The sequence below is a fragment of the Patella vulgata genome, chromosome 6 (assembly GCF_932274485.2).
Source record: "Patella vulgata chromosome 6, xgPatVulg1.2, whole genome shotgun sequence".
NCBI classification, from domain to species: domain Eukaryota; kingdom Metazoa; phylum Mollusca; class Gastropoda; family Patellidae; genus Patella; species Patella vulgata.
In genome coordinates, this window is record NC_065884.2 from 40315465 (window position 1) to 40340825 (window position 25361).

The 25361-nt window shown below is 35.7% G+C and overlaps 1 protein-coding gene across 3 annotated transcripts in view; it reads right to left on the minus strand.

The window, feature by feature from the left end:
• LOC126825376 (homeodomain-interacting protein kinase 2) overlaps nucleotides 1-25361 on the minus strand; it is a 157181-nt gene that overhangs the window by 74008 nt on the left and 57812 nt on the right. For all 3 annotated transcript variants that reach the window (XM_050554977.2, XM_050554976.2, XM_050554978.2), the window contains exons 3-6: nucleotides 21501-21624; nucleotides 8899-9021; nucleotides 7286-7372; nucleotides 6337-6521 (exon numbers count right to left, since the gene is read on the minus strand). In XM_050554977.2, the coding sequence (XP_050410934.1) occupies nucleotides 6337-6521; nucleotides 7286-7372; nucleotides 8899-9021; nucleotides 21501-21624 (519 nt within the window). The remainder of the gene's footprint in view (nucleotides 1-6336; nucleotides 6522-7285; nucleotides 7373-8898; nucleotides 9022-21500; nucleotides 21625-25361) is intronic.

The window sequence follows — 25361 nt, forward strand, 5'->3', positions numbered from 1 at the left end:
AAATTGGATAAAATTGTGACCTTTAGAGGGTCTGCACAATTTGAGTACAAAGAGCGTCCATTTTGTTGGGCACATTCATTTTAATTTCCCCGAATTCCGAATTCAACCTTCATTACGGTGAATGGTGATATATTTAAATGGTTTTTGAAATCAGATAAAAAATTGTGACCTCTAGAGAATGCGCAAGCTAAAAATGCGATTTTTTTAAAAATCAGGGGCCATAATCCAGGAAGTTATGTTCTTGTATGCCTGATTATCAAAAGGAACCAAGATCTTAGTGTGTAACGGTGATATATTTACACGTTTTTTTTATATCGGATAAAAATTGTGACCACAAGCTAAAAACGTGATTTTTTGTACAATCTAGGGCCATAATTCAGGAAGTTACGACCCAATATGTGTGAGTATCGAAAGGAACCAAGATCTATTGGTTATAAACATGTATTTCAAGTTTCATCAAAATCAGATGATAATTGTGACCTCTAGAGCGACAACAAGCTAAAAACGAGATTTTTCGTACAATCAGGGGACATATAATTCAGGAAAGTTACAATCCGATTTGTGCGAATATTGAAATCAACCAAGATGTTTGGGTTATAAACATGCATTTCAAGTTTCATCAAAATCGGATCAAAATTGTGAGCTCTAGAGGGTCCACAATCTGTGGGTCATAAACATGTGTTTCAAGTTTCATCAAAATCGGATCAAAATTGTGACCATTAGCGGGTGCACAACCTTGATACAGTATGGAGATCGTGAAAGTTTGACCAAACATGATTATCGTGTCGTTTTTTGTTGAAAATTGCCATGATAACGCCACAATATTGCCATGATAAATTACTCGGTGTAGCAATCGCTATCGTGAACCATGATAGTCGCGTGACACGATAGGCCTCGGTGTAATTTGATATGTAAAATTAACCATATATTTTTCAGTCATAAACAATTGATGTCAAAAAGATATACTGCCACGATGTTACAATCAAACAGGCTTTTAAATAATAAAATGAACAGAATTATGGCTGTACCGATACATTACTTCATCAATATGTTCGACATTTTTAAGACTTGCATCGATCGACTATTTCAAACTCATTCAGATTACGAAAATTTCAAAATTTACACACATAGATGCTGGTCTTACCGTGGGCGAAAGGTTTGTCCATCGAAATAGCCATTTCCATTCTGACAAATAAGTCACACAATGCATTTTGAATTGATAAATCACACCTGAACAAGTAATATATCTTCGGGTTTAAATCACAAATGAGTTGAATACCTTCATGTCCTGTTTTTAAGCACACATAGCAAGAAGTCACCGTCAACCTTGCTGAACACATGTACATTAACACGTATCGGTCGGATAATACCTTGGTGGCCGTTTCATTTCGGCACCAAAGAGTCTGAGACAATGCATACTGTCAGTCAAGCTTCCTAATTAATTACGTGAATTCACACGTGCCATCAAAAGGAAATGATAATTGACTAAAATAGAAGCCCCTTAAACAACAAATTGTTACCATGTCGTATTCTTGTAGACAATATTTTTATTCTGAATTGTCAGTACGGTAAGTAATCCCCCTACAATATACACCATGTATTACCAGTAGGTTACAAGGGATTCTATTAATTTTATTTACAATAAAACTCGGGATTTAAAATATGTGGATATAAGAGATAATTCAATTTTTGAATCGGTACAGACTTAAAGGTTGGCGTATCCACCGTGTGAAAAGAATACTTAATCATCATATTCTGTTAATAAAATCATTCGTTGAACCGGTGGTGATATTTTTTATTTAATTTGGCACAAAAATCATCCCTTATGCCCCTTTAACTAATGCATGCTTTTTTGTTAGGCAATTTCCTATGTACTCTTTCATGTGTTCTCTTTGATGTGACTAATTGTCGTCTTAGTTACTATTAATAATCTAAATTTTGTCCAGACAAGATTCCATTCATAAGAACTTGTTGTTAGGTGTTTTATTGAAAGCGTCTTTAATATGTTAACGGAAAAAATGAAAATTAATATTTGTTTCTGTGATAATTATTGGAAACCAAACCGGACTATTATTTAGGATATTTATCGTCTACCGTATAAATATGGTAAGCAGTTTGCTTTTGGACGAGTTTACTGACACCCGTTCAATATATGAATGCAACATACAAACAGCTGACCGTATTCATGCAATAGACCATAATTATCGATTTTTACCGTAAAACAGTAACCACAATTTCTAGTTACATATTGGTATTACATACAAACAACCCCGTGAAACGTCGACGAATGACTTCGTAGTTAGTTATATTGTAAGTGTTACGTTGTTTTCTTTATTTTGACATTCTGCTAATTGAGAAAATATTTGAATAATAAATACGGGTTATTTTACAAGACATCTCTTTTGAAAATTTTCCTTGCGTTTAATTTTAACCAAAACGCCCAAATTGATTGACATGCAAAGAACAAACCATTGTGACCCTTCTTGAATGCCAACCATTTGCATATCAGAATCATTAACAATTGTGATTGTTTTTTTTAATAAAGATGTCAAACCTTTTTTGGTAATTTTTACTACTGACAATTTACAATACAAGTCGTACTGTCAAGACGACTACAGCAGGATAACAATTGGTTGTAAACTGGGCGTCTATTTTCTATCAGTGAGTTGGTTTCTTTTGAAGTCACGTGCCAATTCACATTATGAAACCTGGATTGACAGTATGCATTCCGCAGACTCTTTGGTGCGGAAATGAAAAAGCCAGCATTATATTATCGCCTTTATCGGACTGATACGTGTTCATGTACATGTACTCAGCAAAGTGTGCTTGATATCTGGTGACGAAGACTTTTAATTCATTTGTGATTTAAACCAGAAAAAATATATTAGTTGAGGTGTGATTTACCAATAATGTATGCACCGTGTGACTTATTTGTATGTATGTGAATTACTATTTGGATGGATAAAACTACACCCCGGTAAGACCAGAATCGATTTGTGCGCATTTTATCATTTTTTCGTAATATGAATGAATTTGTAATAGTTGATTAACGCAAGTATTAAAGATAGGTTGCCAGGCAACGAAACATACGCCCACAGCAGCTATATCGTTCGGGCAGTCAACAGGAGTTGTCACATATTTTTACTTTTTTCGGTAATGAAATATTTGTAATACATTAAAATCTGATTAAGAGTAACAACTCATTAAGTATTTATCAGAAAACCATTAGAATTTGTTTGGTTTTTATAAAGTTCTGTCCCATGCTAATGTTTAGTATACAAAACTTTTAACATCATGGATTTAGCTGTTTCAAGTCATAAAGATTCATTGAAAATCAATATACTTGTTCGTCTCAAGACCTTAAACTCGTGTATCAATCTGAAGTCAATCTCGGATGATAACTTTAGCCTTTAGAGCGTCAGAAGATTTTTCAAAGTGATCAAGGGCCATAACTCTGGCAGTAATTATCCGAAATCGTTGAAAATCAATATGATTCTTCATCTCATGGCCTCAAACACTGTGTATGAATTTAAAGTCAATCGGATATTAACTTTAGCCTCTAGAGCGTCCACAAGATTTTTCAAAGTGATCAAGGACCATAACTCTGGCAGTAATTATCGGAAATCGCTGAAAATCAATAGGCTTCTTCGTCTCATGACGTTAAACACTGTGTATAAATTTAAAGTCAATCGGATATTAACTTTAGCCTCTAGAGCATCCACAAGATTTTTCAAAGAGATCAAGGGCCATAACTCTGGCAGTAATTATCGGAAATCGCTGAAAATCAATAGGCTTCTTCGTCTCATGACCTTAAACACTGTGTATAAATTAAAAGTCAATCGGATATTAACATTAGCCTCTAGAGCGTCCACAAGATTTTTCAAAATGATCAATGGGCATAACTCTGGTAGTATTTATTGAAAATCGCTGAAAATCAATAGGATTCTTCGTCTCATGACCTTAAACACTGTGTATAAATTTAAAGTCAATCGGATATTAACTTTGACCTCAAGAGTGTCCACATGTCTTTTTGAAGTGATCAAGGGCCATAAGTCTGGCAGTAATTATCGGAAATCGCTGAAAATCAATAGGCTTCTTCGTCTCATGACCTTTAACACTGTATATAAATTTAAAGTCAATCGGATATTAACTTTAGCCTCTAGAGCGTCCACAAGTGATCAAGGGCAATAACTCTGGCAGTAATTATCGGAAATCGCTGAAAATCAAACTATTCGTCCCATGACCCTAACCACTGTGCATAAATTTAAAGTCAATCGGATATTAACTTTAGCCGGACAGACGGTCTGGGGGGACAACAATACACGAAAACATTTCAATGTGGGCGTATAAAAATATAGAAAATGAAATGAAATGAAATGAAATTTTGCCCGGACAGCGGCACTACGGCCTACTCTTATATCGAATTCCAACTGCCAAGGGATCTTTTTCGTGCACGCCAATCTGTACACGGGACCTCGGTTTTCCGTCCCATCCGAACGACTAGACAGCTTTCCTTGTCAGGCCCTCCGTCCTGCATCACTGACAAGGGGAAACCACGCCGGAAAATCTGGATGAACTTTCTCGGCCAATGCATAAAAATATAGAACATATTAATGAAGTAATAACGCATTGGTATCTTTTGGCATATTCTGTTTAGAAGAGGATGAATAGTACCCGGGGTTTCCCGAAAAATGTGTTTATTCCTGTTCCGATTTCGAACTAGCCGTCAAATATTCGTGATTAATGGAAAAATGCCAACGTAGTAACTGATCTTTAATTATTAAAGTGCTACATGTATTTCACCTAAAATAAACGACGAGAGGCATGTTTTAATTAAAACACCGAGTCACACCGTGTTTTCAACACCGAGGCAGTGCTATCATGTCACTCGATATTCACTCGGTAAATCATGGAATTCCATGATAGAAAACACGGTAATATCGTGTTTGGTCAAACTTTCACGATCTCCGAAACTGTATACCAGATATATACACTGTTTGCGTACAAGGGGTGGCCATTTTGTCCAGCCGATTTTGGTCCAATTTTCACGAAATTCGAACTCAAACATCATTAAGGTTTAACAGTGATATATTCAAATGTTTTTTTAAATCAGATAAAAATTAGACCTCTAATGGGTCCACAAGCTAAAAACATGATTTTTCGTACAATCAGGGGCCATAATTCAGGAAGTTACTGTCCGATATGGGCAAATATCGAAAGGAACTGAGATCTTTGGGTTATAAACTTACATTTCAAGTTTCAACAAAATCGGATAAAAATTGTGACCTCTATAGGGTCCACAAGCTAAAAACATGATTTTTCGTACAAACAGGGGCCATAATCCATGAAGTTTCGATCCGATACATGTCAATATCGAAAGCAGCCGAGATCTTTTGGGGATAAACCTATATTTGAAGTTTCGTTGAAATCGGATAAGAATTGTGACCTGTAGAGAGTCCACAAACAATTGTGGACGGACGGACGGACAGGGGCGACGGCATAATACGTCCACATGAAAATTATGACCTCTATAGGGTCCGCAAGCTAAAAACACGATTTTACGTTCAATCAGGGGCCATAATTCAGGAAGTTACGGTCCGATCGATATGTGCGATTATTGAAAGGAACCGAGATCTTTGGGATATAAACTTACATTTCAAGTTTCAACAAAATCGGATAAAAATTGTGACCTCTATAGGGTCCACAAGCTAAAAACGTGAAGTTTCGATCCGACACATGCCAATATCGAAAGCAGACGAGATCTTTTGGAGATAAAACTATATTTCAAGTTTCGTCAAAATCGGGTAAGAATTGTGACCTGTAGAGTGTCCACAAACAAATTGTGGACGGACTGACGGGGGTGACGACAATATACGTCCACATGAAAATGTGGGCATATAAAAATTGTGACCTCTATAGGGTCCACAAGCTAAAAATGCAATTTTCTGTACAATCAGGGGCCATTATCCATGAAGTTACAGTCCGATACATGCCAATATCGAAAGAAACCGAGATCTTTGGGAGATAAACCTATATTTCAAGTTTCGTTGAAATCGGATAAAATTGTTATCTGTAGAGAGTCCACAAACAATTGTGGACAGACGGATGGACGGACGGACAGGGGCGACAACAATATACGTCCACATGAAAATGTGGGCGTATATAAAGAGGCCATTTCAGAATAATGAGGAGAAAGTTACTGATTAATTACATTAGGTAACATGTTTAACATTGAAACCTGACAATCATTTCTGACACTGATTCATACTTCAAACTTGTTTACATGAACAACATAAAATTATGTCAGATTATCTACAGTATTTTGATTATTCTTACATGTTACAATGAGCATAGTCCATTAGATGTTTCATTGTTATTAGATGGTGATTTAGTGCTTCTCGAGGCAGAATTCTTCTTTCTTGGTCTAGAGTTAACATTCTCTTTAAAAGATCAATAAATTCCCGTCGGTCAACTTTTTCTGCCAAGAGTTCACTCCCCTCTAGGTCTGTTGGCACATTGATCTGTGGAAGGAAAGCATACAGAGTATAAAATAACATTTTAGGAGAATTATGGGTTATAAATCAATCCAATGAATTAATAAAATTGACATTTAATGATAAAATAAGTGGCTTTGCTTGGACCGTTATAAGATTTCTCCCTACTATGGCTTATAAAAGGGAACACAAATTTAAATAATCTTTAAGGAGATTATAATATGATTTGATACTTCCACACCTAGAAAACGCCAGATTTAATTTTGCATGCCGCATACATAATTCTTAACAATATTTACTGTGTAAATCAATTTTAAAAAGATAACTAAACCTAAATCATAGACAGAACAATTCAATTCATGTTTAATATCAGTTTTGTATCAAGGAAGAGATGACATATAAGCATATCTTGTAAATTCCATTATGTTTTGAGGAATTTTATTTGGCACTAGTGTAGACAAATTTCCTCATTTTGCTATCTAATTATTATGTTCAAATGAAATGAAATGAACTGATATCTATAGATATTGTAATACTATTTCTTTCATAGTAATTTTTCCAGAGTATTTTTTCTTTAGTTTTATAAATGAAATCAAATTGCATGAAATAACAAAGATGTTGTAAAATCCGTAAAGTTCTGTTTATATTACTATTGTACTATTATCCCTCTACTGCCAAATGTCATTTCAAGAAAATTTTAAAATAATAAATCGCAACAAACAAATTCTTGATCTTGATATTTTCTTTTTCAATCTAACAGTATGTGTTGTGCATTAGTTTAATTTCCATACCTGTCCTATATCATCTAGGCAGTTAAAAATATATTTTCTGGCTTCTTTTGATTTGATTTTTGTCTCTGCTTCATGTTCTTCTGGTGACTGAAACAAATCATAAATACAACATTATCAAATGATCACTTTAACTGGAATACAATAAATAAGATATACATGTATAATTATATAAACCATCCCCTCGATGTATATAAAATAAAACAAGCTAAAAAGAAAGTGATTTTTTGTACAATCAGGGGCTATAATTCAGGAAGTTACTGTCCGATATGCGCGAATATCAAAACGAACCAAGATCTTTTGGTTATAAACTTACATTTCAAGTTTCATCAAAATCGGATAAAAACAATGACCTCTATAGGGTCCACAACCTTGATATACCATATTTTTACGCTGTTTGAGAACGAAGGGCTGCCATTTTGTCTGTCAATTTTGGGCTGATTTTCACGGAATTCAAACACAGTCGTCCTTAGGGTGTAACGGTGATATAATAATATGTTTTTTTAAATCGGATAAAAATTATGACCTCTATAGGGTCCACAAGCTAAAAACGCAATATCAAAAGGAACCACGATCTTTGGGTTATAAACTTACATTTCAAGTTTCAACAAAATCGGATAAAAATTGTGACCTCTATAGGGTCCACAACCTTGATATATCATATTTATACGCTATTTGAGAACGAACGGCGGCCATTTTGTCTGTCAAGTTTTGGGCCGATTTTCACGAAATTCGAACTCAGCTGTCCGTAGGGTTAAACGGTGATATAATAATACGGATAAAAATTATGACCTCTATAGGGTCCACAAGCTAAAAATGCGATTTTTTGTACAATCAGGGGCCATAATTCAGGAAGTTACGTTCCGATATGTGTGAATATCGAAAGGAACCGAGATCTTTGGGTTATAATCATACATTTCAAGTTTAAACTAAATCGGATAAAAATTGTGACCTCTACAGTGTTCACAAGCTAAAAACGTGATTTTTCGTACAATCAGGGGCCATAATCCATGAAGTTACGGTCCGATACATGACAATATCGAAAGGAACCGAGATTTTAGGGTGATAAATCTATATTTCAAGTTTCATTGAAATCGGATAAAAATTGTGACCTGTAGACTGTTCACAAACAATTGTGGACGGACGTCCGGACATCCGGACGGACAGGGGCGACGACAATATACGTCCACATGAAAATGTGGGCGTATAAAAATAAAACATCCCCTCGCTGTTTGCAAACTATACGGAGAAAATGACCTAAAATGTTTTAATAGGCCTTCTGCGTTCGGTCAGAATGATATAGTGGGGCAAATATGGTATCAATGATCAAACTAGGTTCTTTGGGGCTGTTTTATCTCAACAGAACCCTACAAGACATTGGCGAGATAGGGGAGGAGAATATCATGGGGACATCTGCAATGAAATGTCTTTTAGAAATATACACATCTTTTTCTGGAGGATAAACACAGCAGTTTTCAGACAAAATTAAATATCCAACTTTGACAGGACAATAAAGTTTGATGGGACCACAATCAAATTATAATACATAATCTCCCTATTATCATACATTTCAGTTCATAATAACTCTAGTCACAGACGGTACAATTTAAACGTACCTTCAACCTCCAGAAAGGATAACTGGTATCTGTATTGTCTCGCATAAAAAATCGTGAAGTTTTTGTAGCTGAACTTAACATATGCTCAGCTGGCAGACCTTGAGTCTGTGAAATATATCGTATCTAAAAAAAGAAAGCACAATTAGTGAAACAGCGTTACAATCCACTTCATAAACATTTTCTGTATTGATGACATTCATGGAAAAAAAACAACCAAACATACATAAACCCAACATATATCAATCATGCATTATGCAAAAGCTAAATCTGCCTATTGCAGGTCTTTCTTTAGGCCTTAAATGTTATCTAAATTATCAATCAATCTGGTTAAAACACAGATCCTAATTCGTTTCGTTTTTATAATTCAAAATTTCGTTTTACTTGTTATTTAACTCGTGTTCTGAATGGTGTCAGGGATAAGCCAATGAAACGGTCTGTTACGGCGAGCATTAGGCGTGTTTTTCACGGAACTGTGGGTAATCCACTAGTAACATCAATGCTGATTGGTTAATCAAATGTCTGACGTCATAAGGTCATAAGTCGGTCTTTTGACCCCTGACGTGACCTATCGCTACAACTTGTCAGATCTTCATGTAGTGTAGGCCATCGAAAGTATAAAAAAAACCAAATGAAATATAGATCTGTATTTTAATCAGATTGAATTATCAATTAGAATAAGACCATAAACAACTTTTGACACCATTGTTATCCTGCGACATATAGTGGATTTGAATACGTTTTGTAATGGATGATTTTTTTGTAATGGATGATTTAACGTAAAGATAGGTTGCCAGGCAACAAAACATACGCCCACAGCCGATAAATCGTCCGGGCAGTCAACAAGAGTTGTCGCATATTTTTAATTTTGTCGGTAATAATCATTTATAATACGCTAAAATCTGATTAAGAGAGAGAGAAAGAGAAATGGGGTTTAACTTTAACATCTACTCGACACAAACTAGGTCATTTAAGGACTAACATATGGTTTAATTTTATTTCAATAATTCGCTTGCTCGTAGGGGTCTTTAGCAATGGGAGGAAACCGGAGCACCCGGAGAAAACCCACGAGGTGGGACAGGCGACCCTACTCCTTGTCACGTACAACCGGGGATTCGAAACCACGCCAGTTGACTCAATGACAGGTCTTATGATACAGCGCGCACGTGCTAACCATTCGGCCATCCAACCCCCCAAAATCTGATTAAGAGTAACAACTCATTATTAACCCTTTTGGTTTTCCGACACACGCGCTTTACGGGGATAGCGACATTAATGTCGTTTCACCGTAAGTCGCCAAAGTAACAATGTACACGATTGGCTGTATGAGATAATTCTATTTCTATCAACTAATGGGTGAAAGAAATGCATGATCTAATTTTTAAGAACGGTAACTCTTATATTGTTTTGATTTGAAGCCGGATATTACCGTTACTTAGTGATAACATAAACAGACGGTCCGGTCTGGAACTGTCAATAACATGGCGTCTGCCACGAAACCCCGTAAGCGTCCTCGCGCTAATACGTTTACTGTAGTATGATGTTGTTGACATGATCCATATTTCTGATGAAGAAAATTGTTCGTCTGACAGTGGCAGCGATATTGACATTGATGAACTGTCTGCATACGAGTCAGATTCAAGTGAATCAGATCGAGAATGTCAAGAACGAGATGTAAATAATGTAAACAAACCAAGAAGATGCTCGACGAAGTCGACAATAAATATTAGGCCTAATGACGTTGAAAAACTAGTACATCAAGATGATAATTTTGGTACAGAAGACCAATTAGACGACATTTGGATACATGTGAATGATGGGCAAAATGACAGGCCCCCAATCTTACATGATTTTACAGTCGAGTCCGGGTCTGTGTGGAATCCAGAGAACTGTCATGAACCTGTGAAGTATTTTGATAAATTTTTTGAATCAACCAATTTTACAAATAATAAATCTCTTTGGCAGTTTTTTGTAGACGAAACAAACAAATACTTTCAATATAGATATGATAAATATGAAAATATACCGCCCAGATCTAGACTGCCTTTATGGATTCCAACTGATGTACATCAAATGAGAGCGTTTATGGGGTTGATTATAAATATGGGCTTAGTACGAAAGCCTACATTAGAACAGTATTGGAATGTGAAAGACTTATCCCAAGAGACACCAATATAGAAACACTTTCACGTATGAAAGTTTTAAACTACTCCTTCATTGTTTTCATGTCAGCGACAGTTCGATGGAGCCGAAAAAAGGAACTTTTAATTATAATCCCATTTACAAATTTCAGTCCGTTTTAGACCATTTTAATACGTCTTGGGCACGTGTATATCTTCTGTCATGTAACATAGGTATAGATGAAAGCATAGTTGGTTTTAAGGGCAGACACGATCTTGTGAACTACATAAGAATTAAAAAACATCATCAGTGGGGACCAAGAGAATATAACCTGTCTGATTCTAGGACTGGATATTTGTATCAGACCTTATACCACACATCAAGTATAAAAACTTCACAATATGGACAGCCGTATGATGTATGTGATAAATTGTTGAGAAACCACGGTGGAAAGTATCATCATTTAATTGTAGACAATTACTATACTAGTATAGACTTATGTAATAATATGTTGTCTAAACAAATATATGTTACAGGCACGGTTCGTTCAAACTGTAAGGGATTGCCCCCAGGAATCAAACAAACTTTTAAAAAAAAAAACGAAATTATTGCTGTACGCAAAGGTCAGTTGTTGGCAGTCAATTGGTACAATCACAGACAAGTTAGGTTTTTAACAACGCATGGTTCCGCTAATGATGTCAAGCTAACTAAGAAAGACAACAGACTCGTTCCTCAGGTAGTGAACGAGTACAATCACAGTATGGGAGGGGTTGACCTCAGTGATCAAATGACAGATCATTATGCAGCAGAATTGAGAACTGTAAAGTGCTGGCGGAAAGTTGTCTTCCATCTTATTGACAGAACTGTAACTAATGCATATTTGTGCTATAAGAACAATAACAATATAAATGGAAAAAAACTCAATCATCTCAACTTCATGATACAGTTAGTAGACGGACTTATAAATGGCTATAAACAGCCACACAGAAAAACTGGTCGTCCCAGCCTCACAACTCAAAACAGAGTACTTTCTAGCATACAGCATTACTTAGAATCTATTCCTGATAAAAAGCATAAACAGTGTGTGAGCTGTGCACAATCAAGGGATGTAGGGTTTAAAGGTACGCGTACAGTTCCTCCCAAATTTTTTGGACTGAAATTGCGGCGACGCGGCGAAAAAAAAACACTCCAAATTCTCTTAGATTTCACGGTGAAATTTCACTTGATTCCGCGGCGATTCTCTAGGAATTTGCGGTGTTTCTCTAGGAATTCGCGGTGTTTCTCTAGGAATTTGCGGTGTTTCTCTAGGAATTCACAGTGTTTCTCTAGGAATTCACAGTGTTTCTCTAGGAATTCACAGTGTTTCTCTAGGAATTCACCGTGTTTTGCCGTGCTTCCCGCAAGGAATTCGCGAGCCTACCTTAAGCTAGGGTCGAACTACATGTAATATTGTCTATAATAAATTGAAGGAGTTGTAATATAGTAATGCTCCCGGGAAAACGTGTACATGGGATGAAACGACCTGCTCCCTGTATAAAGTACAGGCCGTTTTGAATAAAAAATGAGTTAGGTAATCTCGGAAAGACATTTACCGGCATTCTGTATCGGTTACGAGTTTTTTTCCCAACGCTCTGTATACATGTACATACATAACGCCGGCCAAAATGTAGCCAAAATAAACAACTTACAATTTTTTAAATGTATCATTACATCTTCGTCTATAAGTTAGATGTAACCCAACAATTATTGGCTGCTATCAAATCCAAACTTTAAATTCTATAGATGATAATTTACAAATTACTCCATTACACACAGTTAATCTAACTCAACCCTCCATAAATCACAGTGCCATAGATCACAATGCATTGCCATAAATCACTCCGCGAGGCGGTTAACCATTAGTTATGTGGTCAGAAACGCGCGAAAACATGAGCTGTTGGGTTTGACACGGGGACTATATTCTTAGCAAATCTTGACTGTCACCGGTATATGATAATAATGTATTATGACGTATTAAAACAATATAGGTGGGAGGGGGATTTTGAGCAGCCGTAGAAATCTCCGCTCTGACAATATACATCTACTTTATGTCGCCCAATTCATTTCGGTGGAAGAGGATATTGAGTAAAGCCATTTCACACACAGAGACGTGTGTGCGCATGTCATATATTTATACAATGGCCACATGTGTTAATTCTCGCCTTCACCCCGTTATAATTTACTTATTTTGAATACACTTTCTGAATGATTCAATTATTTTGTACGAATCCATGACCACAATAAAGTGTTATTTTATTAAGTTAATAATTGCGTTTGTTTTTAATATTTTAGACATTAGTACTGGACTACTCGAGAGTCGAATCAATAGAGTGATGTTTTAATTGTTGTTTTAATAAATTGATAATTATGTTTGTTTTAATAGGCATCTGTTTTCTTTGAGATTATAAAATGTTATGTACTTACCCGTGGTATTTTTCACCATGAAGCACATCAAAGAAAATCAGTTAAAACAACGATAACTGAGTAGTGATTAATTCGTATTATCTGTACTCACCCGTGTTACAGGTACTAGCTGCAATAATTCTTAATCACGGCTACAATTGACACTCTATTCGGGGCTTTGAGCAAGTAAAATTGCGTGGAAATAAGTAATTATGTTACAGTTATTCTGTATTTTCGAGCAAAACGGAAGACATCAGTAGTGGACTACTCGAACCAATAATAAAGAGTTGTTTTAATAAACTGATAATTGTGTTTGTTTTAATATGTTTCTGTTTTCTTTGAAATAATAAAGTGCTATGAACTTACCCGTGAAAAGGGATGTTTTCTTAGGGAGCTAGACTTTGTTTGTATAGAGAAGAGCTTGAATCTGATGATTACATGGTATTAACCACCTGAATGGGTCAAATTTAAACAATGACATGGCTTCCTGTAGATTTGTCGAAAGCCTTTGTCTGTTAGCTTGGTGGTTGAGAATTCGCTAGCGATTCTCAAAGATTCCACCGTGAAATAGTGTTTTCCCACCCATATTGTTTAATGCGTCATAATACATTATCATGATGTACCGGTGACAGTCAATATTTGCTAAGAATATAGTCCCTGTGTCGGACCCAACAGCCCATGATTTCGCGCGTTTATGACTACGTGACTAACGGTTAACAGCCTCGCGGAGTGATTTACATGTATGACATATGGCACTGTGATTTATGGAGGGTACAACTGATTTAGATTAACTGAAGCGGGCGTTAAATAAAGCTATTTCACACACGAGAGTAATGAAGTATTGTGTAAAATCTCATCGTATATAATTTAAAGTTTGGATTTGATAGCAGCCAATAAGATGAAATGATACGTTTAAAAAATTGTAAGTTATTTATTGTTTGCATACGCGTACATTGTGGCACCACGTTATACATGTACAGTGTGTTAGAAATAAAAAAAAACAATCGTAGCTGCCTGGCTAACGGTTAACATATCTTGTATTCAACTTAAATAAATTACATTTTTCGTCAACATGCTTACATCGGGATGATATCGGCACTCAAGCGATTCATCGTGTTCCACCGTGAAACAACCTATTTCGCGGTGATTTGGCTAGCTGCCATTTCGCTAGCGATTCTCAAAGATTCCACCGTGAAATAGTGTTTTCCCACCCATATTGTTTAATACGTCATAATACATTATTATCATGTACCGGTGACATTATTATCATGTACCGGTGACAGTCAATATTTGCTAAGAATATAGTCCCTGTGTCGGACCCAACATCCCATGATTTCGCGCGTTTATGACTACGTGACTAACGGTTAACAGCCTCGCGGAGTGATTTACATGTATGACATATGGCACTGTGATTTATGGAGGGTACAACTGATTTAGATTAACTGAAGTGGGCGTTAAATAAAGCTATTTCACACACGCGAGTAATGAAGTATTGTGTAAAATCTCATCGTATATAATTTAAAGTTTGGATTTGATAGCAGCCAATAAGATGAAATGATACGTTTAAAAAATTGTAAGTTATTTATTGTTTGCATACGCGTACATTGTGGCACCACGTTATACATGTACAGTGTGTTAGAAATAAAAAAAAACAATCGTAGCTGCCTGGCTAACGGTTAACATATCTTGTATTCAACTTAAATAAATTACATTTTTCGTCAACATGCTTACATCGGGATGATATCGGCACTCAAGCGATTCATCGTGTTCCACCGTGAAACAACCTATTTCGCGGTGATTTGGCTAGCTGCCATTTCGCTAGCGATTCTCAAAGATTCCACCGTGAAATAGTGTTTTCCCACCCATATTGTTTAATACGTCATAATACATTATTATCATGTACCGGTGACATTATTATCATGTACCGGTGACAGTCAATATTTCCTAAGAATATAGTCCCTGTGTCAGACCCAACATCCCATGATTTCGCGCGTTTATGACTACGTGACTAACGGTTAACAGCCTCGCGGAGTGATTTACATGTATGACATATGGCACTGTGATTTATGGAGGGTACAACTGATTTAGATTAACTGAAGCGGGCGTTAAATAAAGCTATTTCACACACGCGAGTAATGAAGTATTGTGTAAAATCTCATCGTATATAATTTAAAGTTTGGATTTGATAGCAGCCAATAAGATGAAATGATCCGTATAAAAAATCGTAAGTTATTCATTGTTTGCATACGCGTACATTGTGGCACCACGTTATACATGTACAGTGTGTTAGAAATAAAAAATACGATCGTAGCTGCCTGGCTAACGGTTAACATATCTTGTATTCAACTTAAATAAATTATATTTTTCGTCAACATGCTTACATCGGGATGATATCGGCACTCAAGCGATTCACCGTGTTCCACCGCGAAACACCATAATTCACCGTGAAACACCCGATTTCGCGGTGATTTGGCTAGCTGCCGTTTCGCTCGCGATTCTCCAAGATTCCACCGTGAAATACGGTGTTTTTCCGCGGTGTCCGGTGATTCTAGTCCCAAACTCCTGCACAGTAGTGTATAACCACATGGTGTCAAGAGTGTGGAGTGGGTCTATGCCGCAGATGTTTTCCTGGTTATCATTTAAACTAAAGTAAACATGTTAATTATTGAAAGCTTCAGTATTTGTGACTATAACTTTTTTGTAAAAGGGTGCCAATATTTTACTACATGTATAAATAGTTTGTTTTCTGAAAATGGAGAAAACATTTATCATGCTGGATTTTGATTACAGTTACTTCAATACTTGTCAACATATCTAATGAAAATGATAATTGTGTATTATTATAAAATGATCAATTTGCTTAGTAAAGTGAAAACATGAACTTGTGTCGTTTGTAAAAGAGTGCCAATATTTTGCTACATGTAAAGCTTATATAGTTTATCTGAAATTAAGAAAACATTTAGTATTACTAATATACTGGTATGAGTATTATAGCTGTAATGCTTCAATTTGATCAAATGACATTATTGATTGTTGATATTTTTTGTAATTGGTGATTGGAAATGTGTTCATTAATTGCAATTGTATTTTAATGTAATGCAACTGAATATTGAATTTATTAAAAGTTGATTTTTTTTTTATCCTGTTATGTTTCATTGAAATTGAAGAAATGGTGTACACAAGTTGCTTATTTATTTATTACACCTGAATTTACCTGTATTTACCTGTAAGTGCAGTTTTCACCATTGTTGTTGCTGTTACAGTTATTATCATTTGAAATGTTTTAATTTAAAATGGTTAGTGAAACATTTGGTGACAATTTGTACATTTCTTAGTACACCTCAATTTACCTGTATTTTCACCTGTGATACTCCATTTTATTTTTTAAACTTTTAACTTGTTGTTTCCAAAATTCATTATTTATGTTGTTTTTACTTAAATTAATCAATTTTTGAGAAAATAAAATATTTTTTATCTTGGTTTATAATTTTTACCTGAGCCACACCTGTATTTACCTGGGTAAAATTGTTCCAATTACAAAGTTTTTTGCATTTTCAAATAATGTGGTGTATAAGCATATGTCTCACCAACTTTGGTGAATTTTGATAACATAGTTGTAAAGATATAATAATTTTAGATTTGATCCTGGCTTCAAATTTATTCACTAAAATTATTCCCCCCCACAGTGGTTCACCAGTTGCGAAAAATTGCCTTCTGAATCTAAAAGGGTTAAGTAATGGCATGTTTTATTATAAAGTGTACCAGTGGGTATTTAACAAATGTAATGGTTTTATTAGAAAAGAGAAAAAGAGTTTTTAAATATTTTTCTTATCTTCAAAATCAGCATATATTTCCGATTCCCGATGCATAAACATGGCCTTATTCACTCAATCAAAATGACTTTGACCCCCGCAAAAAAGTGCTAACGTGTCAATTGTCAGACCGATTAAATAAACCGTCTGTCCTTACGTAACGTTAGTACGTGCTTTTAAAATACTTTTTGTCCGATTTTAAATTTAAAACTCGCCCAAGGGTAGAAATACTATACAATTTATTAATACCTTTCATTGTGGACTATTTTTATTTTTAGATAAAAACAATAATTCAAGTAATACAGTTATCTATAAAATGTCCACGTCTGTCCTTATGTAACGTTAGCAACAGTTGCATGCCCGATAAATGTTTAAATTTTAGGTTATTAAAATATATGATTATATTTTATTATATTAATCTTAAATTCTTAATATTATGCTTTATTTAGCATGTAAAAAATCATCCCAAACTTAGGCTGCCTATCTACAGCTAGCTCTGGCTGAGAATAGGCCCTAAGCTAATTAACCGACATTTTAATTCCTACATCGACGATTTTAGTCGAAAACACTGAGTATGCTTTTAGAAATTTTTAGAAGTATTTATTTCTCTTCTATTGTCATATTGAATGAAATTAAATATGTTTATTTAGCCGTTGTGTGTATGAAAGATGTCAAAATAATCAGAGCCGAATCACAAAAAAGTTCCCTTATTATTCAATATGGCGGCGCCTATGACAGATAATTTCACAGAGGCAGTTTTGTTTGCGAAAACAAATTTAGGAGTATCTAACATTGTTTTGAAAGATAAACAGATTGAAACTCTGAAGAAAGTTTACAATGGTAAAGAATTTATTGCAATATTACCCATAGCAAATATTATATATCGCTTTTACGCGAGTGTCAGCGACTGGGCGTGTTTACATAAAACACACGTGTGTGGGTTATTTTTACTCTGTTGTCTAAACAAAACGGTGTCTCGTCGATAAGACCCGCCCCAAAATGATCACGGGTGCGTTTTAATTGGCGGCTAACCAGGGCAGTGTCACATTCTGGAAAGTATGACGTAGATGGGTCGCTGTCATTTCGGGACTAACATATGGTTTAATTTTATTTCAATAATTCGCTTGCGCGTAGGGGTCTTTAGGAATGGGAGGAAACCGGAGAAAATCCATGAGGTGGGACAGGCGACCCTACTCCTTGTCACATACAACCGGGGATTCAAAACCACGCCAGTTGACTCAATGACAGGTATTATGATACAGCGCGCACAAGCTAACCATTCGGCCATCCAACCCCCCAAAATCTGATTAAGAGTAACAACTCATTATTAAGTAATTATCAGGAAATCATTGGAATTTGTTTGGCCCATGCTAATGTTTAGTATACAAAACATTTAATATAATGGATATAGCATTAATACATGTATAATGCCAGGCAGGATACGCCCACAAAATTCGAACGCAGCTGTCCTTAGGGTGTAACGGTGATATACTAAAACGTTTTTTTTTAAATGGGATAAAAATTATGACCTCTGGCTCCATAGGGTCCACAAGCTAAAGATAGGTTGCCAGGCAACAAAACATATGCCCACAGCAGCTAAATCGTCCGATCAGTCGTCAAGGGTTGTCGCATATTTATTCCTTTGTAGGTAAATTGGGGGGCTTTTACAAGACAGTTCCATACAGATCAGATTATAAATTTTGTCGTTTGAGGGTTTACAAGGTTCTACAAACTGAAACAAGCGTCTCAACTCTGGAAGTAATCTACAAAAATTGTTGAAATTTGACAGGCTTTTTCGTTTTACTAATTTAAATAATGCATTTAAAATTTCATACAGATCACATGATCACTTTTGTCATACAAACGTTCACAATCGCCATAACTCCAGAAATTATTGACAGAAATTGCTGAAATTCAATAGACTGTTGGACTGTTCACAAGGTTCAATAAAGTGAAACAAGGGCCATAACTCCAGACGTAAAAAATGGAAATTGCTGAAATTCAATGGGTTTCTTCGTCTCACTAATTTAAATAATGCATATAATTTTCAGAAAGATCGTACGATAACTTTTGGAGTTAGAGCGTTCACAAGGTTCAATAAAGTGAAACAAGGGCCATAACTCTAGACGTAATAAACAGAAATTGTTGAAATTCAATGGGCTTCTTTGTTTCACTAACTTAAATATTCCATATAAATTTCACAAAGATCGGAAGTTAACTTTTGGAATTAGAGCGTTCACAAGGTTCAACAAAGGCCGTAACTCTAGACTTAATACACGGAAATTATTGAAATTAAATAGGCTTCTTCATCTCACTAATGTAAACAACATATATCAATTTTAAAACAATTGGATGATAACTTTTGTCGTTAGAGCGTTCACAAAAAATTGTGGACTATGGACGGACCGACAGACGGATGGACGGACGGGAGCGAAGGCAATATAAAAGGCGAATTTTTCGTACAATCAGGGGACATAATTCAGGAAGTTACGATCCTATACGCGCGACTTCTACAGGGTCCACAACCTTGATATAACATATTTTTACACTATTCGCGTACAAGCGGCAGCCATTTTGTCCGGCAGTTTTGGTCCAATTTTCACGAAATTCTAAGTCAGCCTTCATTACTGTGTAATGGTGATATAATCAAACGTTTTTTAAAAACGGATAATAGTTGTGACCTCCAGAGGGACCACAAGCTAAAACCAGCGGCTGCCAGGCAGGATACGGCCACATTTTCGAGAGATGGATAGAGAACAAGCTAAAAAGAAAGTGATTTTTCCTACAATCAAGGGCCATAATTCAGGAAATTACAATTCGATATACGCAAATATCGAAAGGAACCGAGATCTTTGGGTTATAAACTTGCATTTCAAATTTCAACAAAATCGGATAAAAATTGTGACCTCTATAGGGTCCACAAACTTGATATGCCATATTTTTACGCTACTTGAGAACGAGGGGCGGCCATTTTGTCTGTCAGTTTTGGGCCGATTTTCACGAAATTCGAACTCAGCCGTCCTTAGAGTGTAACGGTGATATAATAATACGTTTTTTTTAAATCGGATAAAAATTATGACCTCTATAGGGTCCACAAGCTAAAAACGCGATTTTTCGTACAATCAGGGGCCATAATTCAGGAAGTTACGGTCCGATATGCGCAAATATCGAAAGGAACCGAGATCTTTGGGTTATAAACTTACATTTCAAGTTTCAACAAAATCGGATAAAAATTGTGACCTCTATAGGGTCCACAACCTTGATTATACCACATTTTTACGCTATTTGAGAACGAACGGCGGCCATTTTGTCAGTCAAATTTGGGCTGATTTTCACGAAATTCGAACTCAGTCGTCCTTAGGGTGTAACGGTGATATATTAACACGGTTTTTTAAATCGGATAAAAATTATGACTTCTATAGGGTCCACAAGCCAAAAAATGTGTTTTTGCGTACAATCAGGGGCCATAATTCAGGAAGTTACGGTCCGATATGCGCGAATATCGAAAGGAACCGAGATCTTTGGGTTATAAACTTACATTTTAAGTTTCAACAAAATCGGATAAAAATTGTGACCTCTACAGTGTTCACAAGCCAAAAACGTGATTTTTCGTACAATCAGGGGCCATAATCCATGAAGTTACGGTCCGATAGATGCCAATATCGAAAGGAACCGAGATCTTAGGGTGATAAACCTATATTATAAGTTTCATTGAAATCGGATAAAAATTGTGACCTGTAGACTGTTTACAAACAATTGTGGACGGACGGACGGACAGGGGCGACGACAATATACGTCCACATGAAAATGTGGGCGTATAATTAAAATTGTGACCTCTATAGGGTCCACAAGCTAAAAACGTGATTTTTCGTACAATCAGGGGACATAATCCATGAAGTTTCGATCCGATACATCCCAATATCGAAAGCAACCAAGATCTGTTGGAGATAAACCTATATTACAAGTTTCGTCAAAATCGGATAAGAATTGTGACCTGTAGAGTGTCCACAAATAATTGTGGACGGACAGGGGCGACGACAATATACGTCCACATGAAAATGTGGGAGTATGAAAAACTGAAAAAAATCATGCCTGGACTTTGCCTACATTTGACTGAAATTTTCAGCATATTCTGTTTTCATTATCTATTTTTTAACTACTGTAGAGAGAACTGTCACCTCTTTATCTCATCTTACCTAATAGCCCTTTAATAAAGTATTTGATGTTTACCTGATCATATTCTGACGATCCTGGATATAACGGCCAACCTAGAAATAATTCCGCTATCACACAGCCTAGTGACCACATATCTATTGCTTCACAGAATGGTAAACCCAATAATATTTCTGGAGCCCTGGAAAATATCAAAATATATCATTCTGAAATTCTGTTTTTACTAAATAGAGATAGGAATCCCTGAAACACCAGATTCATCTCACTTTCCATATACTACTAAAAGTCATTTTAACTGCCAGCAGTTCAGAAATTCAGGATTTCTCTCTCTTCCAAAGTTCTAACCTGAATTTAAATTTGAGTCAAATTTGCTCTCCTCAAAAAACATGATTACATGTAATTATTCAGGTAGCAGCCTTTCGAAGTCTGTTTTATAGTTGATACTGTCCATATTCTAAATATTTCAGTGTTTTCTGATTCAGTTATGTAAGAATAATGATCAAGTGAGAATTATTGGGTATCGGTATGTCTGAAGTTATTTCAATGGATTAAAAATTCACCGGGAAATGAATTTGGGCAGATTTGCCTGAGCGCAAACAATTGCTTTCCTGGCATCCCCTACTTATATTATATTGTATGTACAATAAAACAACTCTTCATCTCAAACAATGATGCTAATTTGAAGAGATAGGAAACCAACTAAAAGTATGTGTGTTTTTTGTTCAATTCATTAATTGTGTAGTTTGGAATGTGATTGTTGCTGAAAAATACTGTATGTTAAAGATTTATTGTATTGATATCCTTTTTTTATCAAATATAAATCGCACGAGTGTGAAATAATGAGGCTAATAACGACATGTATGAAAATAGAAGCTGCTAATTACTATATTTCATGTATAATGTCAGTATGTTCTGTGTTACTTTAGGCAGTGAAATAGTTGATATATTCAACTAAACCTCCAAGTTGCCCAATGACCTATCTTAATCTATCCTATTATGACCTTTAACATTACCCTAACAGACTTCACAATCACTTGCACTTATAGACTTTTTTTTTTTAATAAGAACGTGTATTTTTAGGTGCAGATATGCTGTTGGGCAGTTTAAGCATCCACAAGCTTAAGGAGCAATCCTCTTAATAATATCAAATGATGAAATATTTTCATCTACAGTTCACTTACATGGTATGTACATGTAGTTCACAATCACAAACAATTTTCGTTGAATCGATCAATCTTTTTAGCAATGCCAAGGGATCGAAAAAGTCGTGCGCAGCTTTGATTACAACACAACTTTGAAGTGATTGTCAAAATTTGTCAACCTTTAACCCCCTTCAACATATTACGTTGGTTTAGCTCATCACGTGACAGGTGAAATGTTGTGATGGTCACAGTCGATAATACAAGCAACCAGCGGCTGCCAGGCAGGATACGCCCACATTTTCGAGAGATGGATAGAGAACAAGCTAACAAGAAAGTGATTTTTCCTACAATCAAGGGCCATAATTCAGGAAATTACAATTCTATATGCGCGAATATCGAAAGGAACTGAGATCTTTGTGTTATAAACTTACATTTCAAGTTTCAACAAAATCGGATAACCAGCGGCTGCCAGGCAGGATACGCCCACATTTTCGAGAGATGGATAGAGAACAAGCTAACAAGAAAGTGATTTTTCCTACAATTCAGGAAATTACAATTCGATATGCGCATATATCAAAAGGAACTGGGATCTTTGTGTTATAAACTTACATTTCAAGTTTCAACAAAATCGGATAAAAATTGTGACCTCTATAGGGTCCACAACCTTGATATACCATATTTTTACGCTATTTGAGAACGAACGGCGGCCATTTTGTCTGTCAATTTTGGGCCGATTTTCATGAAATTCGAACTCAGTCATCCTTAGGGTGTAATGGTGATATAATAGAACGTTTTTTTAAATCGGATAAAAATTATGACTTCTATAGGGTCCACAAGCTAAAAACGTGATTTTTCGTACAATCAGGGGCCATAATTCAGGAAGTTACAGTCCGATATGCACGAATATCGAAAGGAACCGAGATCTTTGGGTTATAAACTTACATTTCAAGTTTCAACAAAATCGGATAAAAATTGTGACCTCTGTAGGGTCCACAACCTTGATATACCATATTTTAACGCTAGTTGAGAAGGAACGGCGGCCATTTTGTCTGTCAATTTTGGGACGATTTTCACGGAATTCGAACTCAGTCGTCCTTTGGGTGTAACGGTGATATAATAATACGTTATTTTAAATCGGATAAAAATTATGACCTCTATAGGGTCCACAAGCTAAAAACATGATTTTTCGTACAATCAGGGGCCATAATTCAGGAAGTTACGGTCCAATATGCGTGAATATCGAAAGGAACCGAGATGTTTGGGTTATCAACTTACATTTCAAGTTTCAACAAAATCAAATAAAAACTGTGACCTCTATAGTGTCCACAAGCTAAAAACGTGATTTTTCGTACAAACAGGGGCCATAATCCATGAAGTTTCGATCCGATACATGCCAATATCGAAAGCAGCCGAGACCTTTTGGAGATAAACCTATATTTCAAGTTTCGTCAAAATCGGATAAGAATTGTGACCTGCAGAGTGTCCACAAACAATTGTGGACGGACGGACGGCCAGACGGCCGGACGGACAGGGGCGACGGCATAATACGTCCACATGAAAATGTGGGCGTATAAAAACATTGACCTTTCAAGAGAGAGCTTTTTTTATCATTGGGTTATTTAATTGTGCAATGGATTTTATTCAACGGGAGGTGATTTCAAAAACCTAGGCAAGTTTTTAATATCAATTATACAGTAGTTTGTTCACAATCGAAAAAATCTGTTTAAAATTTACCACGGTTTGTTTGTGGACACTCTACAGGTCACAATTTTTATCCACATGAAAATGTGGGCGTATAAAAACATTGACCTTTCAAGAGAGAGCTTTTTTTATCATTGGGTTATTTAATTGTGCAATGGATTTTATTCAACGGGAGGTGATTTCAAAAACCTAGGCAAGTTTTTAATATCAATTATACAGTAGTTTGTTCACAATCGAAAAAATCTGTTTAAAATTTACCACGGTTTGTTTGTGGACACTCTACAGGTCACAATTTTTATCCGATCTTGACGAAACTTGAAATATAGGTCTATCTCCCAAAGATCTTGGTTCCTTTCGATAAGGGTATGGCGGCCCCTGATTGCAGTTGTCGTTTTTTGCATTTTAGAGGAAAGCTGAAAAAAGGTCCCTTTAATGATCAAATTGAAAAAATCACTCCCCTAAAAAAAACTCTCCCAGTTTCGATAAGAAGAGTGATTTAGAAATTAAGGAGAGAGATCTGATATGCACGAATACCGACACAGTGTTGTAATCATGTTTATAAGAGGAAGAGCACTAACGAGTTCGAAGTGTGGCTCCCTGGGGAGCTGAAATGTAATGGGAGGGGAAAAACAACGAGATTTGAATGTGTTACGACTTTATTAAATCCGCCGGATGAAATAAGGAATCACGTAAACCAACCAGCATTGACAGGGTGCTTGGAGTGGCTTACAATATTGTATTAAAGTTTTATTTACATATTTTTTCATTTCAATTGGTTAATTTTGAGATTAACAATAAGATTTAAATTATTTTATTAGGGTTTCACACTGCGTAGCTTGTGTGAAACACTATTGTTTTTGTTAAAATTATTCTTATTATTATTATTATTATTTTTTTTTTTTTTCCAATTTGATTGTATCTCAGAAACTACTTGTCGGATTGATTCGATGTCTTCAGTTTTACTGGAAAAGTGGGTGTGACTTAGAGATTAAAGCTATTTCGAACGTTCTGCGACAATGCGAAATGTCCGAAATCGTCGAATTGGTCGATTTTTGAAATATTGCCGTAATATTAA